The 20,966-nt window shown below is 46.1% G+C and overlaps 3 protein-coding genes across 5 annotated transcripts; 1 reads left to right on the top strand and 2 right to left on the bottom strand.

Annotated features, from left to right (window-relative positions):
- Positions 1–723: 723 nt before the first annotated feature.
- LOC105418605 (heparan-alpha-glucosaminide N-acetyltransferase-like) lies at positions 724–8,388 on the bottom strand. The gene is made up of 18 exons (XM_029850364.1): positions 7,835–8,388; positions 7,095–7,210; positions 6,873–7,009; positions 6,592–6,701; positions 6,369–6,438; positions 6,161–6,230; positions 5,953–6,056; positions 5,755–5,831; positions 5,638–5,668; positions 5,342–5,502; positions 5,131–5,246; positions 4,925–5,046; positions 4,730–4,856; positions 2,249–2,335; positions 2,054–2,131; positions 1,913–1,983; positions 1,700–1,812; positions 724–1,516 (listed from the first exon to the last, which is right to left on the bottom strand). Exons 1-18 carry the CDS (start codon positions 7,926–7,928, stop codon positions 1,335–1,337), a joined length of 1,866 nt encoding a protein of 621 aa, XP_029706224.1. The 5' UTR covers positions 7,929–8,388; the 3' UTR covers positions 724–1,334.
- Positions 8,389–9,809: 1,421 nt separating this feature from the next.
- LOC115253199 (general transcription factor IIE subunit 2-like) lies at positions 9,810–16,364 on the top strand. Of its 3 annotated transcripts, XM_029850369.1 has the most exons (9): positions 9,812–9,968; positions 10,755–10,885; positions 13,234–13,394; positions 14,413–14,492; positions 14,750–14,857; positions 15,029–15,211; positions 15,364–15,457; positions 15,736–15,848; positions 15,934–16,364. In XM_029850369.1, exons 3-9 carry the CDS (start codon positions 13,235–13,237, stop codon positions 16,051–16,053), a joined length of 858 nt encoding a protein of 285 aa, XP_029706229.1. In that variant the 5' UTR covers positions 9,812–9,968; positions 10,755–10,885; position 13,234; the 3' UTR covers positions 16,054–16,364. The 3 variants fall into 3 exon arrangements, with proteins under 3 accessions (XP_029706227.1, XP_029706228.1, XP_029706229.1); XM_029850367.1 differs by lacking the exon at positions 10,755–10,885 and having other exon boundaries at positions 9,810–9,968; XM_029850368.1 differs by lacking the exon at positions 10,755–10,885 and having other exon boundaries at positions 9,811–9,968; positions 13,194–13,394.
- A 274-nt stretch (positions 16,365–16,638) lies between these two features.
- LOC101077749 (dynactin subunit 6-like) lies at positions 16,639–18,057 on the bottom strand. The gene is made up of 7 exons (XM_003976550.3): positions 17,927–18,057; positions 17,685–17,749; positions 17,504–17,609; positions 17,339–17,424; positions 17,221–17,268; positions 16,978–17,120; positions 16,639–16,885 (listed from the first exon to the last, which is right to left on the bottom strand). The coding sequence occupies exons 1-7, from the start codon at positions 17,953–17,955 to the stop codon at positions 16,793–16,795; spliced, it is 570 nt and encodes a 189-aa protein (XP_003976599.1). The 5' UTR covers positions 17,956–18,057; the 3' UTR covers positions 16,639–16,792.
- Positions 18,058–20,966: the final 2,909 nt, after the last annotated feature.

The raw sequence follows: 20,966 nt of genomic DNA, 5'->3' as shown, positions 1-20,966 counted from the left end.
TTGGTTAGGGGTTAGAGGGTAAGGGTTGGGTCAGGGGTTAGGGTTGGGTTAGGGTTAGAGGGTAAGGGTTGGGTCAGGGGTTTAGGGTTGGGTTAGGGTTAGAGGGTAAGGGTTGGGTCAGGGGTTAGGGTTGGGTTAGGGTTAGAGGGTAAGGGTTGGGTTAGGGTTAGGGGTTAGGTCAGGGGTTAGAGGTTAGGGTTGACACCACTGAAAGGGTGAATTCAGTCTCAATATTAAAAGAAGCTGGCTCTCTTGTGTGCACAAATCAGTAAGCTATGATTCTTTCAAATAGGTTTTACACTTCTTTACACAGATTCTGATGCATGTAGAAAACAATGAAAATAATATTATAAAACAACCCCAATAGATTGGTGATGCGTTGAGAGATTGCAGGTTTGAAGAGAAGCACCACTGAAACGGGGAAAGATGCACGTTGCTATTATTGGTAATTATGCTACAATAGGTGATTATGTTGTCCACCAATAAACTCCCATGAGTATGTTGCTCACAGAAGCTCTATAGAGAACTGAATTTACGATGACGAGTTTTCTGTGTTTAAGCGGACGACACATACAGCAACTACATCTGCCTCAAAAGGGACAAATGGAACAAAAAGGGATCCAAAAAATTCCACCTCAGAACACAACTGTAAACTAAAAATGACCTCTATGTGATTACAGCGTCCACAAACCGAATATACAGCTAATATGAACTCAAACACAATTACACAATGTGTTTCTTACTTTTATTTAGAGTGTAATTTTTTGGTAAAAAATGATATGACTCTGGAGGGACATAAACATGGGTACGATACAATGGGAAGGCATTCTGTTCGGATAAGAGACTCAAGTGATATACAAAATCAGACTTGATAAGAAAAATACAGGTAAAGAGCAGCTGTGCGCCACTGGTGAAAACACAAAAACTGATTGGGATTAAAAAGAGATCAGATAGTTGCAAAGAACAACAAAACTACAGAAAAGTCAAGCTAAGAAATACCTGTTATGGAGGTGGTGAACGTACATTCTCTTGGTTTATTGCCACTTACACAAACAGCAGCGGGGATTTCTCCCACTCCCATCAGGAGCTTAATAAACCATTCGTCCACCACCCACGGCCGCATTGACTGATAGAAGACAAATGAACCAGCATTAATAACAGCCGTAAAAACGGCCTTAAACAGTGTTTGTTTTACCTTTGTTGTCATAGCAACAATTCCCTACCGACGGTGAAATCCGATCACCTCTCTGGCTCAACCCTGAAAAGCTCCAGCATTTTGCATGAAATTGAAGTTGTTTAGCTCCTTGTTTTGCTCGTGGTGTCCCGCTCCACACCTAAATTTTCAAGAAAACCTTCTTTCTGTATAGAACATAGGAGATGAGGACCCAACAAGATGTTGCTACGAGGTTCTGGGTCAGGTGCTCAGAGTGGGATTGGCTGTTGCTCATTTGCCAGCGGAAGGGGAAGTAGTCCTGAAACACCTCGTGGCCCACGTACACAAGGATGGAGTTCATACCTGCAAATACAAGCAGGTCAACATTTACTGAAACCCCCAAAATGAATCAGAAATGAGGAAAACACCATAATCTGAAGACTCCAAATTTAGTTAAGTAGCCCTAAAATTCCAACAGGTAGTTCCGTCTAAATGGGTTCATTTCATCACAACCCACAGTAATTGTGACACGGTGCTCAGTCTCACCTGGGAAAAGGAAAGGTGCACCGGTCCACCACTTCTGAACGTCCACAGTGTAGTAGATGAGCGCCAGCAACACGTATGCAAAACAGGCCAGTGTCGTCACGTAGGACAGAGACCTTAATGCACACATGCAACCATTAGTCTAAATATTTGCTTGCAACTAAAGAAAAGTGCCGGAAGCTCCCTTCCTTTCCCAGATCCCGCTGGAAAACCCACCATAAGTTCTTGTTGACAGGAATTAGGCCCTGGTTTGTGGAACAGTTGGTGAGAACGGCTGAAAAGACGCCCTGTAGTTTACAAGAGACGTTGTTACTCACTTGAGATTTGAACACGTGTCCATGCAGCTGTTGAACTTACCAATAAAAAGGCCCAAATTAAAAACCTTGATATTATACCTCGATGAAGATCTCTGTAGTGCAAGATAATTTTTCCTGCCTGAAGACAATTTAAAAGCTACTTAAGATATATAACCATGTTACAATTCATCAATAATTGTACAAAATGAGGGAATAAATGGAGAGTTAAACCAATGCAGACACATTCAAAACAAACCTGTAAGCCAAGAAAAGTCATGAGGATGGAGTTGATGCTGCCAAGAATTCCCTCTGGATCATACGGCACGTGAGTGGCATAAATCACCTGAGTACAGACACACAACGCAGTTAGAGGACATTCTTTCAGGTCTCGATTGGACAGCAAAGGTGGAAGACATTTTGCCTCTTGGGTGAAGAAAAGAAGGACCATTGCCAAAATAATCCTGTTGGTTTCAGCCTGGAACCACTGTGGGACAGAGGATGGTCCACCCACAGGCAGAAAAAGACAAACATGGTTTATGTTGCCAGTACCATGACAAATGCACAGAGAAAGCAAAGAAGCACAACACAAGCATGTGACACAAGAGAGCCGTCTCCTCTGGACAGGACTGAAACGTCTCCTCTGGACAGGACTGAAACGTCTCCTCTGGACAGGACTGAAACGTCTCCTCTGGACAGGACTGAAACGTCTCCTCTGGACAGGACTGAAATGTTCATCTACACCTTGAGGACTCATTCAAGGAGAGCAACAGGAATGCTTTAGCCACAGAAGATGATGGGAGTAAAATGGTTTCAAAGAGGGTAAAGAAGCCATCTTTGTCCAGGATATTCATGTTCAATGCTCCTCCTGGCCGGTAGAGAGGCTTTAGATTTTAGTGGAGAGCCGTTAGCACAACAGGTTGGACCTGTTCAAGACAGCTGCTGTAGAGGGTTAGGGTTAGCTCCTGATGGGTTAGGGTTAGGGTTAGGGTTAGCTCCTGATGGGTTAGGGTTAGGGTTAGGGTTAGCTCCTGATGGGTTAGGGTTAGCTCCTGATGGGTTAGGGTTAGCTCCTGATGGGTTAGGGTTAGGGTTAGCTCCTGATGGGTTAGGGTTAGGGTTAGGGTTAGCTCCTGATGGGTTAGGGTTAGGGTTAGGGTTAGCTCCTGATGGGTTAGGGTTAGCTCCTGATGGGTTAGGGTTAGGGTTAGCTCCTGATGGGTTAGGGTTAGGGTTAGGGTTAGCTCCTGATGGGTTAGGGGTTAGAGGGTTAGGGTTAGGGTAGAGGGTTAGGGTTAGAGGGTTAGGGTTAGGGTAGAGGGTTAGAGGGTTAGAGGGTTAGGGTTAGGGTTAGGGTAGAGGGTTAGAGGGTTAGGGTTAGGGTTAGAGTTAGGGTTAGGGTTAGAGGGTTAGGGTTAGGGTTAGAGTTAGGGTTAGGGTTAGAGTTAGGGTTAGGGTTAGGGTTAGAGGGTTAGGGTTAGGGTTAGGGTTAGAGTTAGGGTTAGGGTTAGAGTTAGGGTTAGGGTTAGGGTTAACCCATCCAGGAGCAGGCTGAGTCTGTCTGGGTACCTCCAGAGGAGGAGGCTACTATTGTCAAAAACATCAGCACACCCTGGTGATACGGAGGCACTGGAAACAGCTAGAACCAACCTGAACCGGGCCATTAGACAACATCCTGACAGGTGACCAACATGATGACAGTTGATCAACATGATGACAGGTGACCAACACGATGACAGGTGACCAACACGATGACAGGTGACCAACATGATGAAAGGTGACCAACACGATGACAGTTGATCAACACGATGACAGGTGATCAACACGATGACAGGTGATCAACACGATGACAGGTGATCAACACGATGACAGGTGACCAACATGATGACAGGTGACCAACACGATGACAGGTGACCAACATGATGACAGGTGACCAACATGATGACAGGTAACCAACATGATGACAGGTGAACCACACGATGACAGGTGACCAACATGATGAAAGGTGACCAACACGATGACAGGTGACCAACATGATGACAGGTAACCAACATGATGACAGGTGACCAACATGATGACAGGTGACCAACAGGATGAAAGGTGACCAACACGATGACAGGTGACCAACACGATGACAGGTGACCAACATGATGAAAGGTGAACAACATGATGAAAGGTGACCAACATGATGACAGGTGACCAACATGATGAAAGGTGAACAACATGATGAAAGGTGAACCACATGATGACAGGTGACCAACATGATGACAGGTGACCAACATGATGACAGGTGACCAACACGATGACAGGTGACCAACATGATGAAAGGTGAACCACATGATGACAGGTGAACCACATGATGACAGGTGACCAACATGATGAAAGGTGACCAACACGATGACAGGTGACCAACACGATGACAGGTGAACCACATGATGAAAGGTGAACCACATGATGACAGGTGACCAACACGATGACAGGTGACCAACATGATGACAGGTGACCAACACGATGACAGGTGACCAACAGGATGACAGGTGACCAACACGATGACAGGTGACCAACACGATGACAGGTGACCAACACGATGACAGGTGACCAACATGATGAAAGGTGAACCACATGATGACAGGTGACCAACATGATGACAGGTGACCAACACGATGACAGGTGACCAACACGATGACAGGTGACCAACACGATGACAGGTGACCAACATGATGAAAGGTGAACCACATACCCGTGAGGAGGGATTCTGATAGATGTGTTTCTCTCCGAGCAGCCATCGGTCAATGAAGCCAGCAGCTCCACCTGTGCAGTTTGGGAAGAGCCCCATGTCTCCGATTCCACCCGGGCCCAGATACCCCCTGATCACAAGAACTCCTTCAGTTTTGGAGTCAGAAGCAGAAACTGATGCAAACGCACATGGACTCACGTTGGACAGTCGGGTACAGGAAGGAGGAAGGTGAGAAACAGCCAGACGCTTTCTAAGAGCAGCACACACACCCAGGCTGGCCAATACAGCAAGACCTCGATTCCTGGAGACCACCAAGCATCCTGAACACAGGCCAGAGGCTCAAGAATTAGCTCTGCTCGCTCTACTGACACATTTAGCTTAAAACATACGTCAGTCGAACTCACCGTTGTGTAGATTTCAAGATGAGCCCTCGCCACCAGTAGATCCAGACAGGCAACAACCAGGTAAGCCAGAGCCAAGCGCTGCAGCACCCCTGGGATCCGCAGGGTGCCCCAAGACACTGGCAGGCGTCAATGAGCATGGAGCCAATGCGTGTCAGTAGTTTGAACCTCCTACATGGTTTGAAATAGTCTCAAGAAACATGTTTGCACTCACACGGTCCCTGGCAGTAGTTTGGATTGATGATGAAGAGACCGATGAGGAAGAGCTGAAGGCTTCTCCATGCAACTTTCCCCAGCAGGGAGAGGCGTGTGGAGCCTGTCCGAAGGAGAGCGTGGACCGACAGGGCGATGGATGTTCCCATTATGAACATAAACCTGATGAAAAGGAAATCATATTATTACCTGAAGAAACTAGTCTGGTCCCAAAATGCTGCATATTTATGTCGAATGTGGGGAAGACGGGTCCAAAATAACCCTGCTATCGACACACTACATGTAGATGCGGATTACCAGGGAAAGACTAAATCTGCAACAGTTAGACCTGCAAAGAGATTTAAAAAAGAGTTCAACTCCAGGACGTCATGCTCTGTGGAGGTAGGCGGTAAGGTTGGAACAGGTGACCCTCACCATTCCAGCTTTCATGTCTGAAGAACCAGTATCGGCCACCTCCGTAGTTCACAAACACCATAATGACCAACGAAATACTGAGGAAACCAAAGAAAATACTCCATTTTACATTATATGACAATGCCGTCCAGTAGAAGCAGGAGAATTAGCGAATGGTGTTTCATGTCATGATGGAATCCTAAAATACTGATTACTTGCCCCCTGAACGTATCCAGAGACTGCAGCCTCTTGCTGGATGTAGGAGGTGGCAAGAGGATGTTTTCAGTCACTGGCACTGTGTTCCTGCCAGGGGAGCCCAGTTCCTTTAGGGCGAAGAGTTTAAAAGTGCATCAATAGGGAGCCCGAATCCTCGCAAAGCAAATAATAATGGTGTTGAGGAACAATACGTTAGCTTTAACAGACTGACCGAGTTGATGAGCCTCTCTGTGTCCATTGTGCCCCTCAATCGGAAGAAGAAAGCTCTTACAGCATGGAGCCTGGAGGCATCAGGTGACACAATCAGTCATGCTAATAGCTCTAACCCGGGAATACAACACGCACATGCACTGGCAGCATCTCTAAGGCTGCTTTAAGACATCTGGAAGATTTCGACCCAGTATTTAGGTTGTTTTTACCCAAGTAATGTGTTTCCAAAGGCAGACGCCAAGGCCAGGCCAGTGTAGATGAGAAAGGCTACTAGGATGGCTGTGTGAAGAGTGACATGGAACAAATGAGAATGTGACCGTCCGAGCATCCTCTGTCACAGCGTCGGGCAGGGTTAGGGTTAGGGTTAGGGTTAGGGTAACCCTAACCCTAACCCTAACCCTTACTCACGTATGTTCAGGCAGAGTTACTCACGTATGTAGCTGCTGACGGGGTCTGCGAGAGTCACGATGGAGCAAGTGACGACTGAAGAGTTCTTTACCCACAACGAGTAGATGCCATGTTCTCCAAAGTGGAAAGGAAGCCTGACAATTAAAAATCATCATTATTATTTTATTTTTTAATTATTTGTGAAGATTTCACTTGTTTAAAAGCAATGTGGAAATGAGACCCACTAATTTGTTGGTTTTCATTCGACTAGTTGCAATTGGTTCTGAATATACTGACATTTCCAGGACACGAGGAGCTTGACTCACGTGCACAGCACCGAGTCGTCAGCAGTGCGGTTCAGCTGCAGGATGATGGGATGCTGCGTGGCCACAGTTAGATTTAGTGAGCTGGGCTGGCCAGGAACACGGGCTGCAGGTAGAATCCCCGACTGCTGGTACACACACTAGCACACAGACATGGGCCTCCACATCAGAAGGACCAAACTAAAACACACCATGATAGGATTGAACAAGGAGCTAAAGGTGCACCTGGTAGCAGTGCTCAGACACCCACGACACCATCACATCAGAGTCCAGCTCACTCTGGACAGTCAGAGAAGCTTTATCCATCCCCGGGACGGTCCGCTTGTGACCGGGCAGAGAGGCTGGCGGGTGATGGGGAGGAGATATTCTTTACATCACTTAATAGCTAACGAACTTGTTCAAATATACATGTAGCCATCTATTGTGACTGCACCTAGCTGCTGCTACAGAACTCTCAAAGGTGCCATGTTCTCCGACACTGTGGACAGCAGGAGGCTGAGCCAGGTCACATGCCGAATGGACCCAACCGCCACTGACTGTTGCTCCACCGGCTACTGTCAGATACACCTCGGTTCATATTTTCACATTCATTTTCATATGCAAATAGTAGCATTTTAGCTCAGAGCTAATAGCAGCTCCGGTGTTTGCCAGCAGTGCTTCACCGGAAGGTTCGGTGCACCCGGAGCCGAACTGTGTCCGGTATCCAACATAAAACCATCTTGGCCGGGAAGAGAACTTCAAATTCTTTGGTTGACGTTCTGACTGGACCGACATGCGTTTACATTTCTGTTGCAATCTATAATTGACCGAATTGGTTGATGGTTCACTTAAGAGAATACTAAAATATGGTATACGTTTGGGCCGAAAATGATATTATGGACTTGATGGTTTATGAATGCTTATTTTCATTACCAAAAGCAAACCCAATGCTGTTCTGCAAATGGGTTCGGACCGGTTCTACTTGCCGTTAGATAAGGCTGCCCGTGGTGCCACGCAGACGGCTGCGGCCAGAACAAGCGTCGCCAAGGCCAACATGGAACTCTCTCCAGACGGCTTCATCTCTTCCAGCTGCCACTTCAGCAGATGTGGCTTCTGCTTCTTCTTCTTTGGTTTAAACGGCAGTTGTCCCCATATTGTTGCACTACTGCCACCGTCTGGTCCTCTAGCGCACTTACATCCTGTTGAATAGACCAGCGCAGGTCAGACATTTAAACACCCTTTCCTCCCACCTGAACTTTCTGCACAGCTCAAATTGTTCTTCTCATCCTCATCCACCATTCCCAGTTTCCTCAGTCATCCATCATCAGTTTTCCCGACTATACTTCCTGTATATTAAAAGCCCCTGTTCTGTTGTTTCCATGTGTGACAGTGCTCACATAGCCCACTTGGATGTTTCCCCACAATGTAAAAGGTACTGTTGAAGCTGCTGTGCCTGATTCTTAACCTTGTTATTATAAGCTAATGTTCCCTGCTATTTCCTCCTTGATACCTCCCCTTGAATTCTGCTTCCCAGTTCTGCTGCCACTGCTCTTTTGCTCTTTTGCTCTTTTCTCCCACACAACACTCGTGTATCTTTTTTCTTGTGGTTGTTTTTATGAATCACTTCCGGCACAAACTGGAAACAACAGAACAGGGGCTTTTAATATACAGGAAGTATAGTTGGGAAAACTGATGATGGATGACTGAGGAAACTGGGAATGGTGGATGGGGATGAGAAGAACAATTTGAGCTGTGCAGCAAGTTCAGGTGGGAGGAAAGGGTGTTTAAATGTCTGACCTGCGCTGGTCTATTCAACAGGATGTAAGTGCGCTAGAGGACCAGACGGTGGCAGTAGTGCAACAATATGGGGACAACTGCTGTTTAAACCAAAGAAGGGGTGCAAGATATATTTTTGTTAACTTGTTCTTTAACTTTTATGTCGTACACTGAGACTTGAGTGAGTGCCAGTATTTTGTTCATCCTGTAATGGGTCACATGACAATAAGGAGAGTCCGAGAATGATCTTGGTCATCTGAGAAGATACTTTGTTTTGGTGCCAAACTGTAACCAAGAATATTAATACATGTGTGAATCAATAAAGGTGAGTCATTAATGTAAATTTCTCCATCAAAAGGCACTTTACAAAATAAAGTCGATTTACCTTTATAAATTCAGAGTGCAGTCTTGCCTCCTCCAATATGGTGGATATGCTGATATGTCACAGTAGCAGGCCAACCCAGGCGGTGGGGGGGGGGGGGGGGGGTCTAGGTACAACTGTGAATGGCAGGAAGACGTAGCAACAATAAACTATAACTTGAATAAGATTAGAAGAGGGTTGAATGGACCAATGAATTAAATTGGGAAACATGATGCAGGTTAGTGTCAACGTGAAACAAGGGTAAAGAATGTGTGTGTGTGTGTGTGTGTGTGTGTGTGTGTGTGTGTGTGTGTGTGTGTGTGTGTGTGTGTGTGTGTGTGTGTGTGTGCGTGTGTGTGTGTATTGTCAGATGTCTGGATATAAGCAAGTAAAATTTCAGGGAAAAACAGGATTACAGCATTTAATCTCTAAAATGTATTCAAGAGTGAAGAAACACACTCCAGCACTGTAAGTAACGTGATTTCTTTGATTGGATGCCACACGCCAATAAACCAAATAAGAGCAGCAGAATATGATCATCACAAATAGCACATTTATTTATGGTACCGAAAGTGTGAACATTGTGGGTTTCGGGAAACGGTGGTAAATTCCCTCTTCCAGTGTCCAAGGTACCAGGAGGAGAGATTCCCCCTAAAAAGGCCACGAGAGAACTAAGGTACCGGTTAATTTAACAGTTATCGAAGAGGATGTTACATTTAGGGCGATTTTTTTATTTTTAGAAGTGAAGAACGGGACTTGGTGAAACGAATGTAGCGCTGCACACTCCGGTCCAGAAGGTGGCGGTAATGCACCTGTTAGCTGTTTGCCAAGCGCCATAAAACCACAGAAGAAGACGGTGATGGTTGGCCAGTGACAACAGAACCGTTTGGGTTGATAAAAGCGGTTCGCATTAAAGCAACAAGTTAAAGCGCAGAGCCTGGTGCACAAGACCGGCACAAGACCGGCACGATCGGTGACACAAGGTACAATTTGTATTTACGAGGCATTTCACAAAAAAATGGTTGTTAGTCAACGCTTGTTCCACCCAACTGTTTCATCGTTTACACAATCGCACAGACATTTACTCGCGCATGGAAAAAATCACAAATTTAGCCGATATTTTTCCAGTTGATTTAGGTTTAATATCCACTACTTAATATTGGTCTAACAAATTAGCTACATGGCCTATAAGTTAGCCACGGCTAACGAAACTCTTGATGTATATATGTAATCTAATATGTAATTTATTGTAACAGATATGATTCAGTTTTTAATTGTTTATACTTTTTCCAGTTATCTAAAGCCTTTTGAACCCATTGCAGTATAGGATTTGTGCCAGTGAGTTTTGCGTCTTTAATAAAGAAAATTTTGAAAATATATATCATTGTATAGCATTCCATGCTGTGCGTGTTACGTCATCAAAGCCGGAAGTCCGATTTATGCCGCCATGTTAGACGGAAATGATGGAACATTGTGAAAACTGTTGCTTTGGGTCATCATAAATATGTTTCTTTTTAATTCAACGGAAACCAACTGCCATCCGTTGAGCTAAAATAGGTGGCTTTCTGCGACTATGTAGCAAACGTTGCAGTTTATTAATCCATTACATTAGGAGGGGAAAATGGTGTTGTGAGATCATGAGGTATAGGGTCGAATAGGTAGTGTAGTAGTGCAAGTAGTTAAGTACAGAGGAGCCATCTATTAGGTTAAATGTCATTCTACCCTACCAGTATGCTTAATTATTCTGTTGATATCTCCCTACTCTGCAGAACAGAAAGCCAGGAGTGACAGACTGGCGATAGATAGGCAGACATAGCTGTCCTCTGGAACTGTGCCTTACTTGTGCAGTCAGCTTCAGCAGCAACTCTGGCGCATCCATAAACCCGCCAACATTCATTCAGTAAGCTGTGAATTCTAAGTCCTAATTGCTAATTACATGTGTTGGTGCTTCAGATTTTACTCTTGCCGCCTTTACATGCACACAAGAAAAGCAAATTTCTGCGGTAATTTGATTATATAAAATGCGGCATAGCCCAGACTAATCCAAATATAGCCGGACTGCCAGCCGTGGTTGCGATTCAACTTATGAGAGCAGGTAGATGGCGAGGTGGCGCATGTGAACTGTGCATGAGCTTCATTTCCCTGATGTTGAATCATGGCAAGGGCGCCAAGACCGCCAGGATGCTGATTCACAGGCGAATTATCTGATGTGTTGACTCATCCATCACTGCTGTTGGTGAAGCCCTGGCTGCTACCGCGCTGGCTAATTCTTTATGGGCTGTGGTGACGTACAGGGTGTTTGCCGCCCAACAAAGCCAGACGGTGTAAATCGTCCCCTCGAGGGAGCGACGTGGTTGGTCTCCACCCATAAACTGACCACTGCAAACTGCTTATACACGGTTGGGCTTTGCCTTCATGCAAGCGTCTCGTGCACCAGCACACGAGCAGCATCGCCCACTTCTCCGTGGTGAGGCACCGTTTGCCTAGGATGGTCTGCACTAGTGTTGCACCTGCACCTGTTAAGATGGATCATGCAATCACAGATCACGTGCACGTGCAGAGCAGTTTGCAGCGGTTGAATTGTGGCTGCGGTCCGGCTACATTCAAACGGCCGATTCTGCTCGAGCTACGACGTCCATGTGCATTTTCATTTTTTAATTTATGCACGTAAACGCACCTGATGTCTGATCGTGCAGCAACTGCATACTCGCTGTGGACACGCATTCATTTATTTTGTTTCGTCCATATGATAAACAGCTGTATACATTTATCTTGTAAAATAGTTTTCATTGAATCATTTGTAAATACAAAATAAATCCCACCAAACTGGAGAAATGACATTGTGAACTCGTGTGTTTAGTCTACATCCACTGTCGGTTTCTGGAGCCGAACCTGGAAACATGCTAGCTGTCAGAGGGCTACAGAGGGGCTACAGAGGGCTACAGAGGGGCTACAGAGGGCTACAGAGGGGCTACAGAGGGCTACAGGGGGGCTACAGAGGGCACAGAGGGGCTACAGAGGGCTACAGAGGGCTACAGAGGGGCTACAGAGGGCTACAGAGGGCACAGAGGGCTATAGAGTGGCTACAGAGGGCACAGAGGGGCTACAGAGGGGCTACAGAGGGGCTACAGAGGGCACAGAGGGGCTACAGAGGGCTACAGAGGGGCTACAGAGGGCTACAGAGGGCACAGAGGGCTATAGAGTGGCTACAGAGGGCTACAGAGGGCACAGAGGGGCTACAGAGGGGCTACAGAGGGCACAGAGGGGCTACAGAGGGCTACAGAGGGGCTACAGAGGGCTACAGAGGGCACAGAGGGGCTACAGAGGGGCTACAGAGGGCTATAGAGTGGCTACAGAGGGCTACAGAGGGCTACAGAGGGGCTACAGAGGCTACAGGGGGGCTACAGGGGGGCTACAGAGGGGCTACAGAGGGCTACAGAGGGGCTACAGAGGGGCTACAGAGGGGCTACAGAGGGCTACAGAGGGGCTACAGAGGGCTACAGAGGGGCTACAGAGGGGCTACAGAGGGCTACAGAGGGCTACAGAGGGGCTACAGAGAGGCTACAGAGGGGCTACAGAGGGGCTACAGAGGGGCTACAGAGGGGCTACAGAGGGCTACAGAGGGCTACAGAGGGGCTACAGAGGGCTACAGAGAGGCTACAGAGGGCTACAGAGGGCTACAGAGGGGCTACAGAGGGCTACAGAGAGGCTACAGAGGGGCTACAGAGGGGCTATAGAGGGCTACAGAGGGGCTACAGAGGGCTACAGAGGGGCTACAGAGGGCTACAGAGGGCTACAGAGGGGCTACAGAGGGGCTACAGAGGGCTACAGAGGGCTACAGAGGGGCTACAGGCCAAGGCAGCGTAGCCACATGTGGAAAACAGCAGTGGGTCCCAGGTCCAGTCGGCTGGGCGGCTGCAGAGACCAGCCTGCAGCTCAACTTCCAGCCCTTTGTGATGAAAGTAATCATTAGTTGCTTCTCTGCTGAAGTGGCTGATCTCACTGGAGAGGACAACGTTGCCATTTCATGGGTAAATTGGGAATTATTTGCAGCAGAAGTGCCGTTATTACTTTTCCTTCTAACATGGCGGTACAAAGATGACGTAGGTGCGTGGCCTCTCCGGCCCTTTTAAACTGCAGCTCCTTGTAAGATCCTATGTATGGTTTACATTAAAACAGGCTTTATTTCTTTTTCCATTTACTTTTAGATCCTTTCTTGTTGTTAATATTTTGGCCCTTTTCATTCAGTATGGATCCATCATTATTGAGGGAGAGGGAGCTCTTCAAAAAAAGGGCTCTTTCTACTCCAGCTGTAGAAAAGAGGCCAACAAGCTCCGATTCTGGATCGCACAAGAAGAAGAAGCCCAAAGTTGACAAGGAGAGCTCCTCAGGGTCCAAAGTGGGTGCTGGTAAGACTTGTCGAACATGTAATATGATATCTATACATTTCAGGCGAGTCTTGTCCCAAACTCCACTGCTAGTTGTTGCAGCTGCCTTTCAACAGGAGAAAATTAAAGCTTTTTTGTGACACAAAAATAAGTCCACAGTTCATTTAACAAGGTTTATTTTAATAAAATTCCAAGCATAGCAAAAGGGGAAAAGAAATAGGAGACGACGTCAATAAAGATGTAGATATTAAGGTGACGAGGTGAAACCGTGGTCAACAAAAAATGGGAGAGCTACTTTCCTTTGCATCCCGTATACGCCCTCCATAACATATATGTTAGTCAGACGAATAACCACAATCCCTCAATGTTGCTGGTTACCATGCCGACCATGATGACAATTACACAACCCATACTAATCACACCAGTACATTTCAACACGAGATCCTCCTGGAGGATCCCCGTGGATCTTCTGTGGCGTGATGGTGTGTGGAACCCTGACCCTGACCCTACTAACCCTAACCCTGACCCTGACCCTACTAACCCTAACCCTGACCCTGACCTTACTAACCCTGACCCTGACCCTGACCTTACTAACCCTGACCCTGACCCTACTAACCCTGACACTGACCCTGACTCTAACCCTAACCCTAACCTTAACCCTAACCCTGACCCTGACCCTAACCCTAACCCTCTAACCCTAACCTTAACCCTCTAACCTTAACCCTAACCCTCTAACGAGCATTAGCACGCCATTGTTCTTCTAGCATTAATACAAAATGAAAACAATAGTGTTGCGTCATAATCATTCTCTTTGTCTTGGGTTTGGCTCTATGTGATGAACATGAGCAGATTCCTAATGAGACCATCCCAGTAACGAGGGGAGAGTTCCACGTCTTTAAGCTCAGTGTTGCACTTCAGTCATCAAAGTCCAGTTTGGCAGCTTCTGTATGAACAAAGATCAAATCTATGCATCCCACACTTAAATGGTCATTTAAGCACATTCATCTTCCTAATTTCCCATTTTTCTTTTGCATTCCAGATTCTAGCAGCAACTTTAACATCAAGACAAGCTCGGGCTACAGGTTCGGATGTCTCGCCAAAATAGTCAACTACATGAAGGTCTGTCTCTGGGACGTCCCCTAACCCTAACCCCCTTCTTCTGTTAGGGTTATCAAAGTTAAAACAAAAGCTTCACCTGAGTGAGTGCTGAGGTTATTGTTAGGGAATTAACCAGCAGTTTAGTTCGAAATGTGTGACCTGTCTGTCAACTGCTGCTAGTTAAGCCTGAACTAGTCGTGACCGTTGGATGTAAGGCGTGTAATGAGTTCAGGAGTTTGTTGGCACTCAATGCCGGGGTTTCTGTGCTTGATCCTCAGACAAGGCACCAGAACGGTGATACACATTTCCTGACTCTGGATGAGATTCTGGATGAGACCAAACTACTGGACATCACCTTGAAACAGAAACAGTGGCTCATGAATGAGGTAGATTCTGTATTGTTTACACAAACACCTCATTAATGCAAAGCCAAAGCTGCTACCTGCCAAATCCACCCATATATGTACATTGGAGACATAATGAGTGAGGATGCTGCTGTATTTTTGGAAAGTTCTGACATATATGGACATATTTGCTTTGTCTTCTGTCCAATTGAGGCACTGGTCAATAATCCGAAAATTGAAGTGCGGGATGGGACGTATGGCTTCAAGCCCAAGTACAACCTGAAGGACAAGAAGGCGTTGCTGAGACTGCTGGACAAGCACGACCAGTTGGGTTTAGGAGGAGTCCTGCTTGACGACGTGGAGGAAGGGCTCCCTAACTCGGCCAAGGCCATCAAGGTGACTCCGTCCGTCTATTCAAAGCTGCCATTTACTGAGAACTGCTGCACACATCTGCTGTGGAGGCGGCTTTGCTGTCCGAGAGCAGCTGAAGTGAATAAAGTTGCAATGGAACAAGTTTGCTACCGTGATTAAACATTATTTGTTCACAGGCTTTAGGAGATCAAATCATCTTTGTGACAAGACCGGATAAAAAGAAGATCCTGTTCTATAACGATAAACACTGTCAGTTCACAGTCGATGAAGGCGAGTAGAAATCTTAAATAAGTTAAGTTAAAACAAAGCTCGTGAAACAACAAATCTTTATTTATTATGATGTGAATATTAAAGATAATCACAGAAAACATACGTAGTTATTCCTTTTTCTGAATGTATTATTGTTCTAGTATGGTTGTTGTTATTAGAGCGAGTTTATTCCAGTATTTCTCTTTAATGTGTGATTGAGTCATGCCCTGCACCTTTACAAAGCTAACGCTGTATTAGCTTTATTAGCGTGCTCAGTCATTTTCTTGAATAAATCGCAGAGTTCCAGAAACTGTGGCGGAGCGTTCCAGTTGATTCCATAGATGAAGAAAAGATTGAGGAGTACCTGAATAAACAAGGCATTTCCTCAATGCAGGAAACTGGGCCCAAGAAGGTGATCACAGCCCCCACCATGTTTTCTGAGGCTTTCTAAAGGCTTTCAAATATCAAGTTATGGATCTGTGTTCTCTGCTCATCAGTTGCCCATTCAGAAGAGGAAAAAACAGGGCGTTCAGAGGAAGAGACAGTTCAAGACCCACAACAACCACCTGGCAGGTATCCTGGAGGATTATTCCGAGGGAGTTCCTGTGAAAAAATAAACCCACCAGGCTGTTTCCAATGTACACTCTGTAAATACAATGAGGCTTGACTAGTTCCCGTTTGTAGTTTAGTAAGGTCACCGGTTTTGGTTCCAATGTCTATAAAAGACCATTGAAGACATCAAATTAGTCATGTCACCCAGCTCTGAACACTCATGACATTCTTTTCCATGGCTCAATGCAGTGATGGACAATTTTCTTTTAATAAATGATTGTGTAGTTTTATATTTCACTTGGTCATTGATAAAAATGCCCACCAGAAATGACCATTTACTCAATAAAGGGACGTGTTTCTGTTGACTGATCTTGAACAATGAGTGAGGATAGAAACTGCTGTGAAGCTGAAAGTGGGAAAATGAGTTAGATCTAGTTAGTTGTGTGTAACCACACCTGTGTCAGTGATCCATCCTGTCATGTCCAATTTTATTCCTTTCATTTGGACATTTATGACCAGTTATTGGTTTTTGTCTAAGGCATTTTCCATAATCCTGTTACATGTGCATTGTTTTATATTATAATGAAGCCATTGTTTGAGACATTGTTACATCAGTGTCTGACCATAGAAAAAGACTCGATGCTGAGCGATAAGGATACAAAGACAGTTCAAAATATTTAGTAGAAAGGACACCAAAGTTAGGTTCATACAATATAATTACAATTATGCTCCATTTCCTGTAGGATCCATTTAAATATGGTATTCTTAAACTTTTACAATGTGCCTTTAAAAGAAGGCAAAAGTTTAGCAAGGATGATGTCCTGCTTTTACTGTTTTCTTCAAATGGTGGTAGTTCGGCAAAATCTTCATCAGAAAGTCGAGCTGCAGCGTCTGGGGCTGCAAGAAAGAAAAGCTAGTGAGACAGGAAAAGGCCGCGCTCCTGATGGAAAGCTCTGCATCAAGAAGGGCGAGAAGCCTCGTGTCTGTACCTGTGGTCTCTCCATCTGGACCCGCCTCATACACCCAGAACCATAAATTACAGTGTTTTCAGGAATGACTTCACAGGTGTTGACCTGACAGAAAGCTCCAATGATGCAACCATTGGTGAGGATCACATTCCTTCCAACATCAGCTGGACAATAAAGAGTTGATATTGTTAGAAAAGTCGGCCGATGTTCCACATTTCTCCACAGAAATGCCTGCACAAACGGAGAAGAATGCAAATGCCTCACCTTTAGACTCAATTACATTGTTGTCCCCAATTTTCAGGGCTTGTGACACTGTTGGGTTGCAGTTAAGGCAAATGTGTTTGAAATGTGGGGAATTGCGATGCCGATCAAAAGAGGATACCACAGCCAACTTCAAACACATTGTTCATGCCAACGATCATCGTCTTTGGTTGGACCTCATCATCCGGAGAGATGTTCTCTGGGTATCTTTAAGGAAGACCAATCAATCAATGACCGTGGGACTATGACCGTGGGACTTGACTTGTAAGTACAAATCATAAATGACCTATTAATAATCAAAGCTTGCTCTTCAATTAAATTGCCCTCTCCAATGATGATGGGTCCGGCGTCTGCGATGATCCGAGCTTTGGGGTGTACTACCGTCCTCGGTCCTGAACAACAATGCAGACACAGCATTATAGTTAAGGCATCTGTTAGATTTACTCTTCCCACGAAGAACATCTTACCTATGGTCACATCTCCTCTGATTTCGCTTTCGACGCAAACTACGGCTCCAGTAGCGATTTTGACACTGAAGATAAAGTGGACAAAAAAGTTAGCAATCTAAGCGAAATAATCAATCAAGGGGTTTTCAAATACGGTACAAATACGCTGCTACTGGCTTCACGATCATTTTACATTTAGACGTGTACTTTTTTATTTGTCTGATATTGACTCGAGTCTCGGTTGTCAAGGTGATCACTCTCACCTTTTGTTAGCATTCTGTTTGTCTGCCATTGCGATAAACAATCCCGGAAGAGGTGAGACAACGAGATTCTCGTTATGGGCCAATTCGCGCGAGAGACGGTGATGTAGTTCCGGTGAAAGCTCAGGATGATTAGCAACATCCGGTCACTGAAGAATTCTGGTACTGGTGATCAGAGGACAAAACGAACAGGGCTGAGCAGATAGCAGAAGGTCGTGTTGGTGTCCTCCTTTGACTGTGCCAGAGAACCTTGCTGGGAGACCACATAGTACAAAATGCTGCTGTTCAAGAAATAGGATGTCGAACTTGAGGGGGATGAAAGGTTTATGGGAGGAGATGCAGAAGGTTCAGGGGAAATAAGTCAGGAAAGGTGGAGAAGAAAGTTCAATTTTCAGAAAATTAAAAATACTCTGAAAAACTTGAGTATTGTAGACACAGAGTGTGCACAAAAAGTGCTAGCAAACGAAGCTAGTGCTGTCTCAAAGCACATTCATAGACAGTTAAGTGGAAGGCAGACGTGTGGAAGAAAATGGTGTACAAGGCGGAGGGATGACCACAGCCTGGAGAAGAGTGTTAGGGGTTCCCGGGTGCCCCCCCTGTGTCTTCTCTTGTCTGTTTCCTTCCAGGCTGGGCAGGGCTGCCTCCAGGTTCTCTCCTGCTGGTCCACTTTCAATCATCGCCAATTTGTTGTTAACCCCCCCGGGACAGCTTTCTATGCATCTGGCAGATCTTGTTTCCTTGATCAGGGGTCAACCCCCAATTCTACCTTTACATGTTTATTGTCTAAAGTTACGTGACGAAACTCAGTCAGTGACTATACGACAGCAATTCCCTGACAGTTGGTTTGGTCACCTAAATGGCTCAAACAGTTGCATGTGCAGCAGCTACGCCAGCAGATCCTGTGGTCTGGCACTGACCAGAACCACTGGCACCAAAGAGCCCGATCATGACCCGGTGGACCAGTGGTCAGGAGACTGGTCCCTACTGACCCCTAACCCTACTGACCCCTAACCCTACTGACCTCTAACCCTACTGACCACTAACCCCTAACCCTACTGACCTCTAACCCTACTGACCCCTAACCCTACTGACCACTAACCCTACTGACCCTTAACCTTACTGACCCCTAACCCTACTGACCACTAACCCTACTGACCCCTAACCCTACTGACCACTAACCCTACTGACCCCTAACCCTACTGACCACTAACCCTACTGACCCCTAACCCTACTGACCACTAACCCTACTGACCCCTAACCCTACTGACCCCTAACCCTACTGACCACTAACCCTACTGACCACTAACCCTACTGACCTCTAACCCTACTGACCACTAACCCCTAACCCTACTGACCACTAACCCTACTGACCCCTAACCCTACTGACCACTAACCCTACTGACCCCTAACCCTACTGACCACTAACCCTACTGACCCCTAACCCTACTGACCCCTAACCCTACTGACCACCTGTGACGACCCTGGCTGTGTTTCCTCTGCCTGCCTCTCTGTTGTCTCCTCCCTTCTGCAGGCAGTGGGGGGGCCAACTGCTGCTAAGTGGTGATCCAGCTCACCTGGACTGATCAGCTGTGAGGGCTATAAATGCTCCACAGTCTGGGCAGTCACTCTCTTGCTTGGCTCCCACCAGGACTGCTTGGGTGTTCTGCTTTGGTTTGTTGTTTTGCCTGATCAATCAATAAATTCCCTTTGTTCTAAAATCCATCCTGTGTGTTCTCCCTACTTTGTCTGATCCATGAGCTGGTTCATGACACCACCCTACAAATGGCCTTGATGATCGGCTGTATTGTGTCCTGTCAACACAATCCTGTGGGAGTGTTGGTCAAAGATGTGTGTAGCTGGATACAACGAGAGGCAGGAGGGGTGAGAGAAGAACAAAAACTACAGCAAAAAGAGGATAGGACAGGAAGAGAAGCTGTGGGACAGACACCCATCAGGTGATCATCACAGCCTGGTAGCTAAATACTCCTTCACCTTTTCTACTTGGGAGATTCTGGGTACCACAAGTAAAGCAGCATTCTGAGAGGGGAGCGTTCTTTTGGGATGGCACGGTGCTGTCAGAATAGAGTCCGGCTATACAGCACATGAAAACAAGCATTCATTTAAACTTGGGAATGCTCATGTGCATCAAAGTACAAATTAGCATTTCCAAAACTTGTAATTAATGATTCAGCAGGCCAGTCAAAGTCAGCAGCATAAATCATTCAAGATGCGCCAACCTAATTTAGGTCCTAATCCATAATAAATGAATTGCCTTGTTTTGAAATACCAGAGTGAAGCGTATAGAGAAGCTTGTGAAGAAACAAATGACTCAATACTTTTCACCACTTCCAGTCCTGTAGAGTGGAGATGACCCACCACTGTGTTCTCTGTGGGCTTCTCAGGTTTACCAACATAGACTATATATTCACATATATTCACACACCATGGGTGTATTATCAGGGAGGGAAAAAGTCAAAAACCACTGCCATAATCTCAGGACAGCTCCAGGAGGCTGTTCCGTGGGTCATGGCATGGTGCCACATACTCACATGCAGGTCTAACGGAGTCCAGAGGCTGAGAATGCAAAGATTGAAATCTACGCCTTCAGGTCAAATTCTGGGGCAAGAAAGGCAACATTTCCATTCACGGTGAGACGACTCATCTCGTTTTTCATTGCTGTCCAACTATTTGGTCAACTGTCAGATTTATTCTTCTTTTTAATTTATTAATTTGCCTTTTTCTTCATCAATGGATGGGAGCATAACTTTCTTTTTATAAATATGTTGCTGTCTAACGTCTTAATTTTTTGACTTAGTGGTGAGTTGCTGGAGGAAAACCTGCGTCACCACCTCTCCCGACCACGCCTCCCCGACCACGCCTCTCCCGACCACGCCTCTCCGCTCTCCCGACCACGCCTCTCCCGACCATGCCTCTCCGCTCTCCCGACCACGCCTCTCTCGGTCACGCCTCTCCCGCCCACGCCTCCCCCGACCACGCCTCCCCCGACCACGCCTCTCCCTGCCACGCCTCTCTCGGTCACGCC

This window comes from Takifugu rubripes, chromosome 17 (assembly GCF_901000725.2).
Source record: "Takifugu rubripes chromosome 17, fTakRub1.2, whole genome shotgun sequence".
NCBI classification, from domain to species: Eukaryota; Metazoa; Chordata; class Actinopteri; order Tetraodontiformes; family Tetraodontidae; genus Takifugu; species Takifugu rubripes.
The sequence above is the reverse complement of the archived record's forward strand: the minus strand, read 5'-3'. Positions and strand labels throughout refer to the sequence as shown.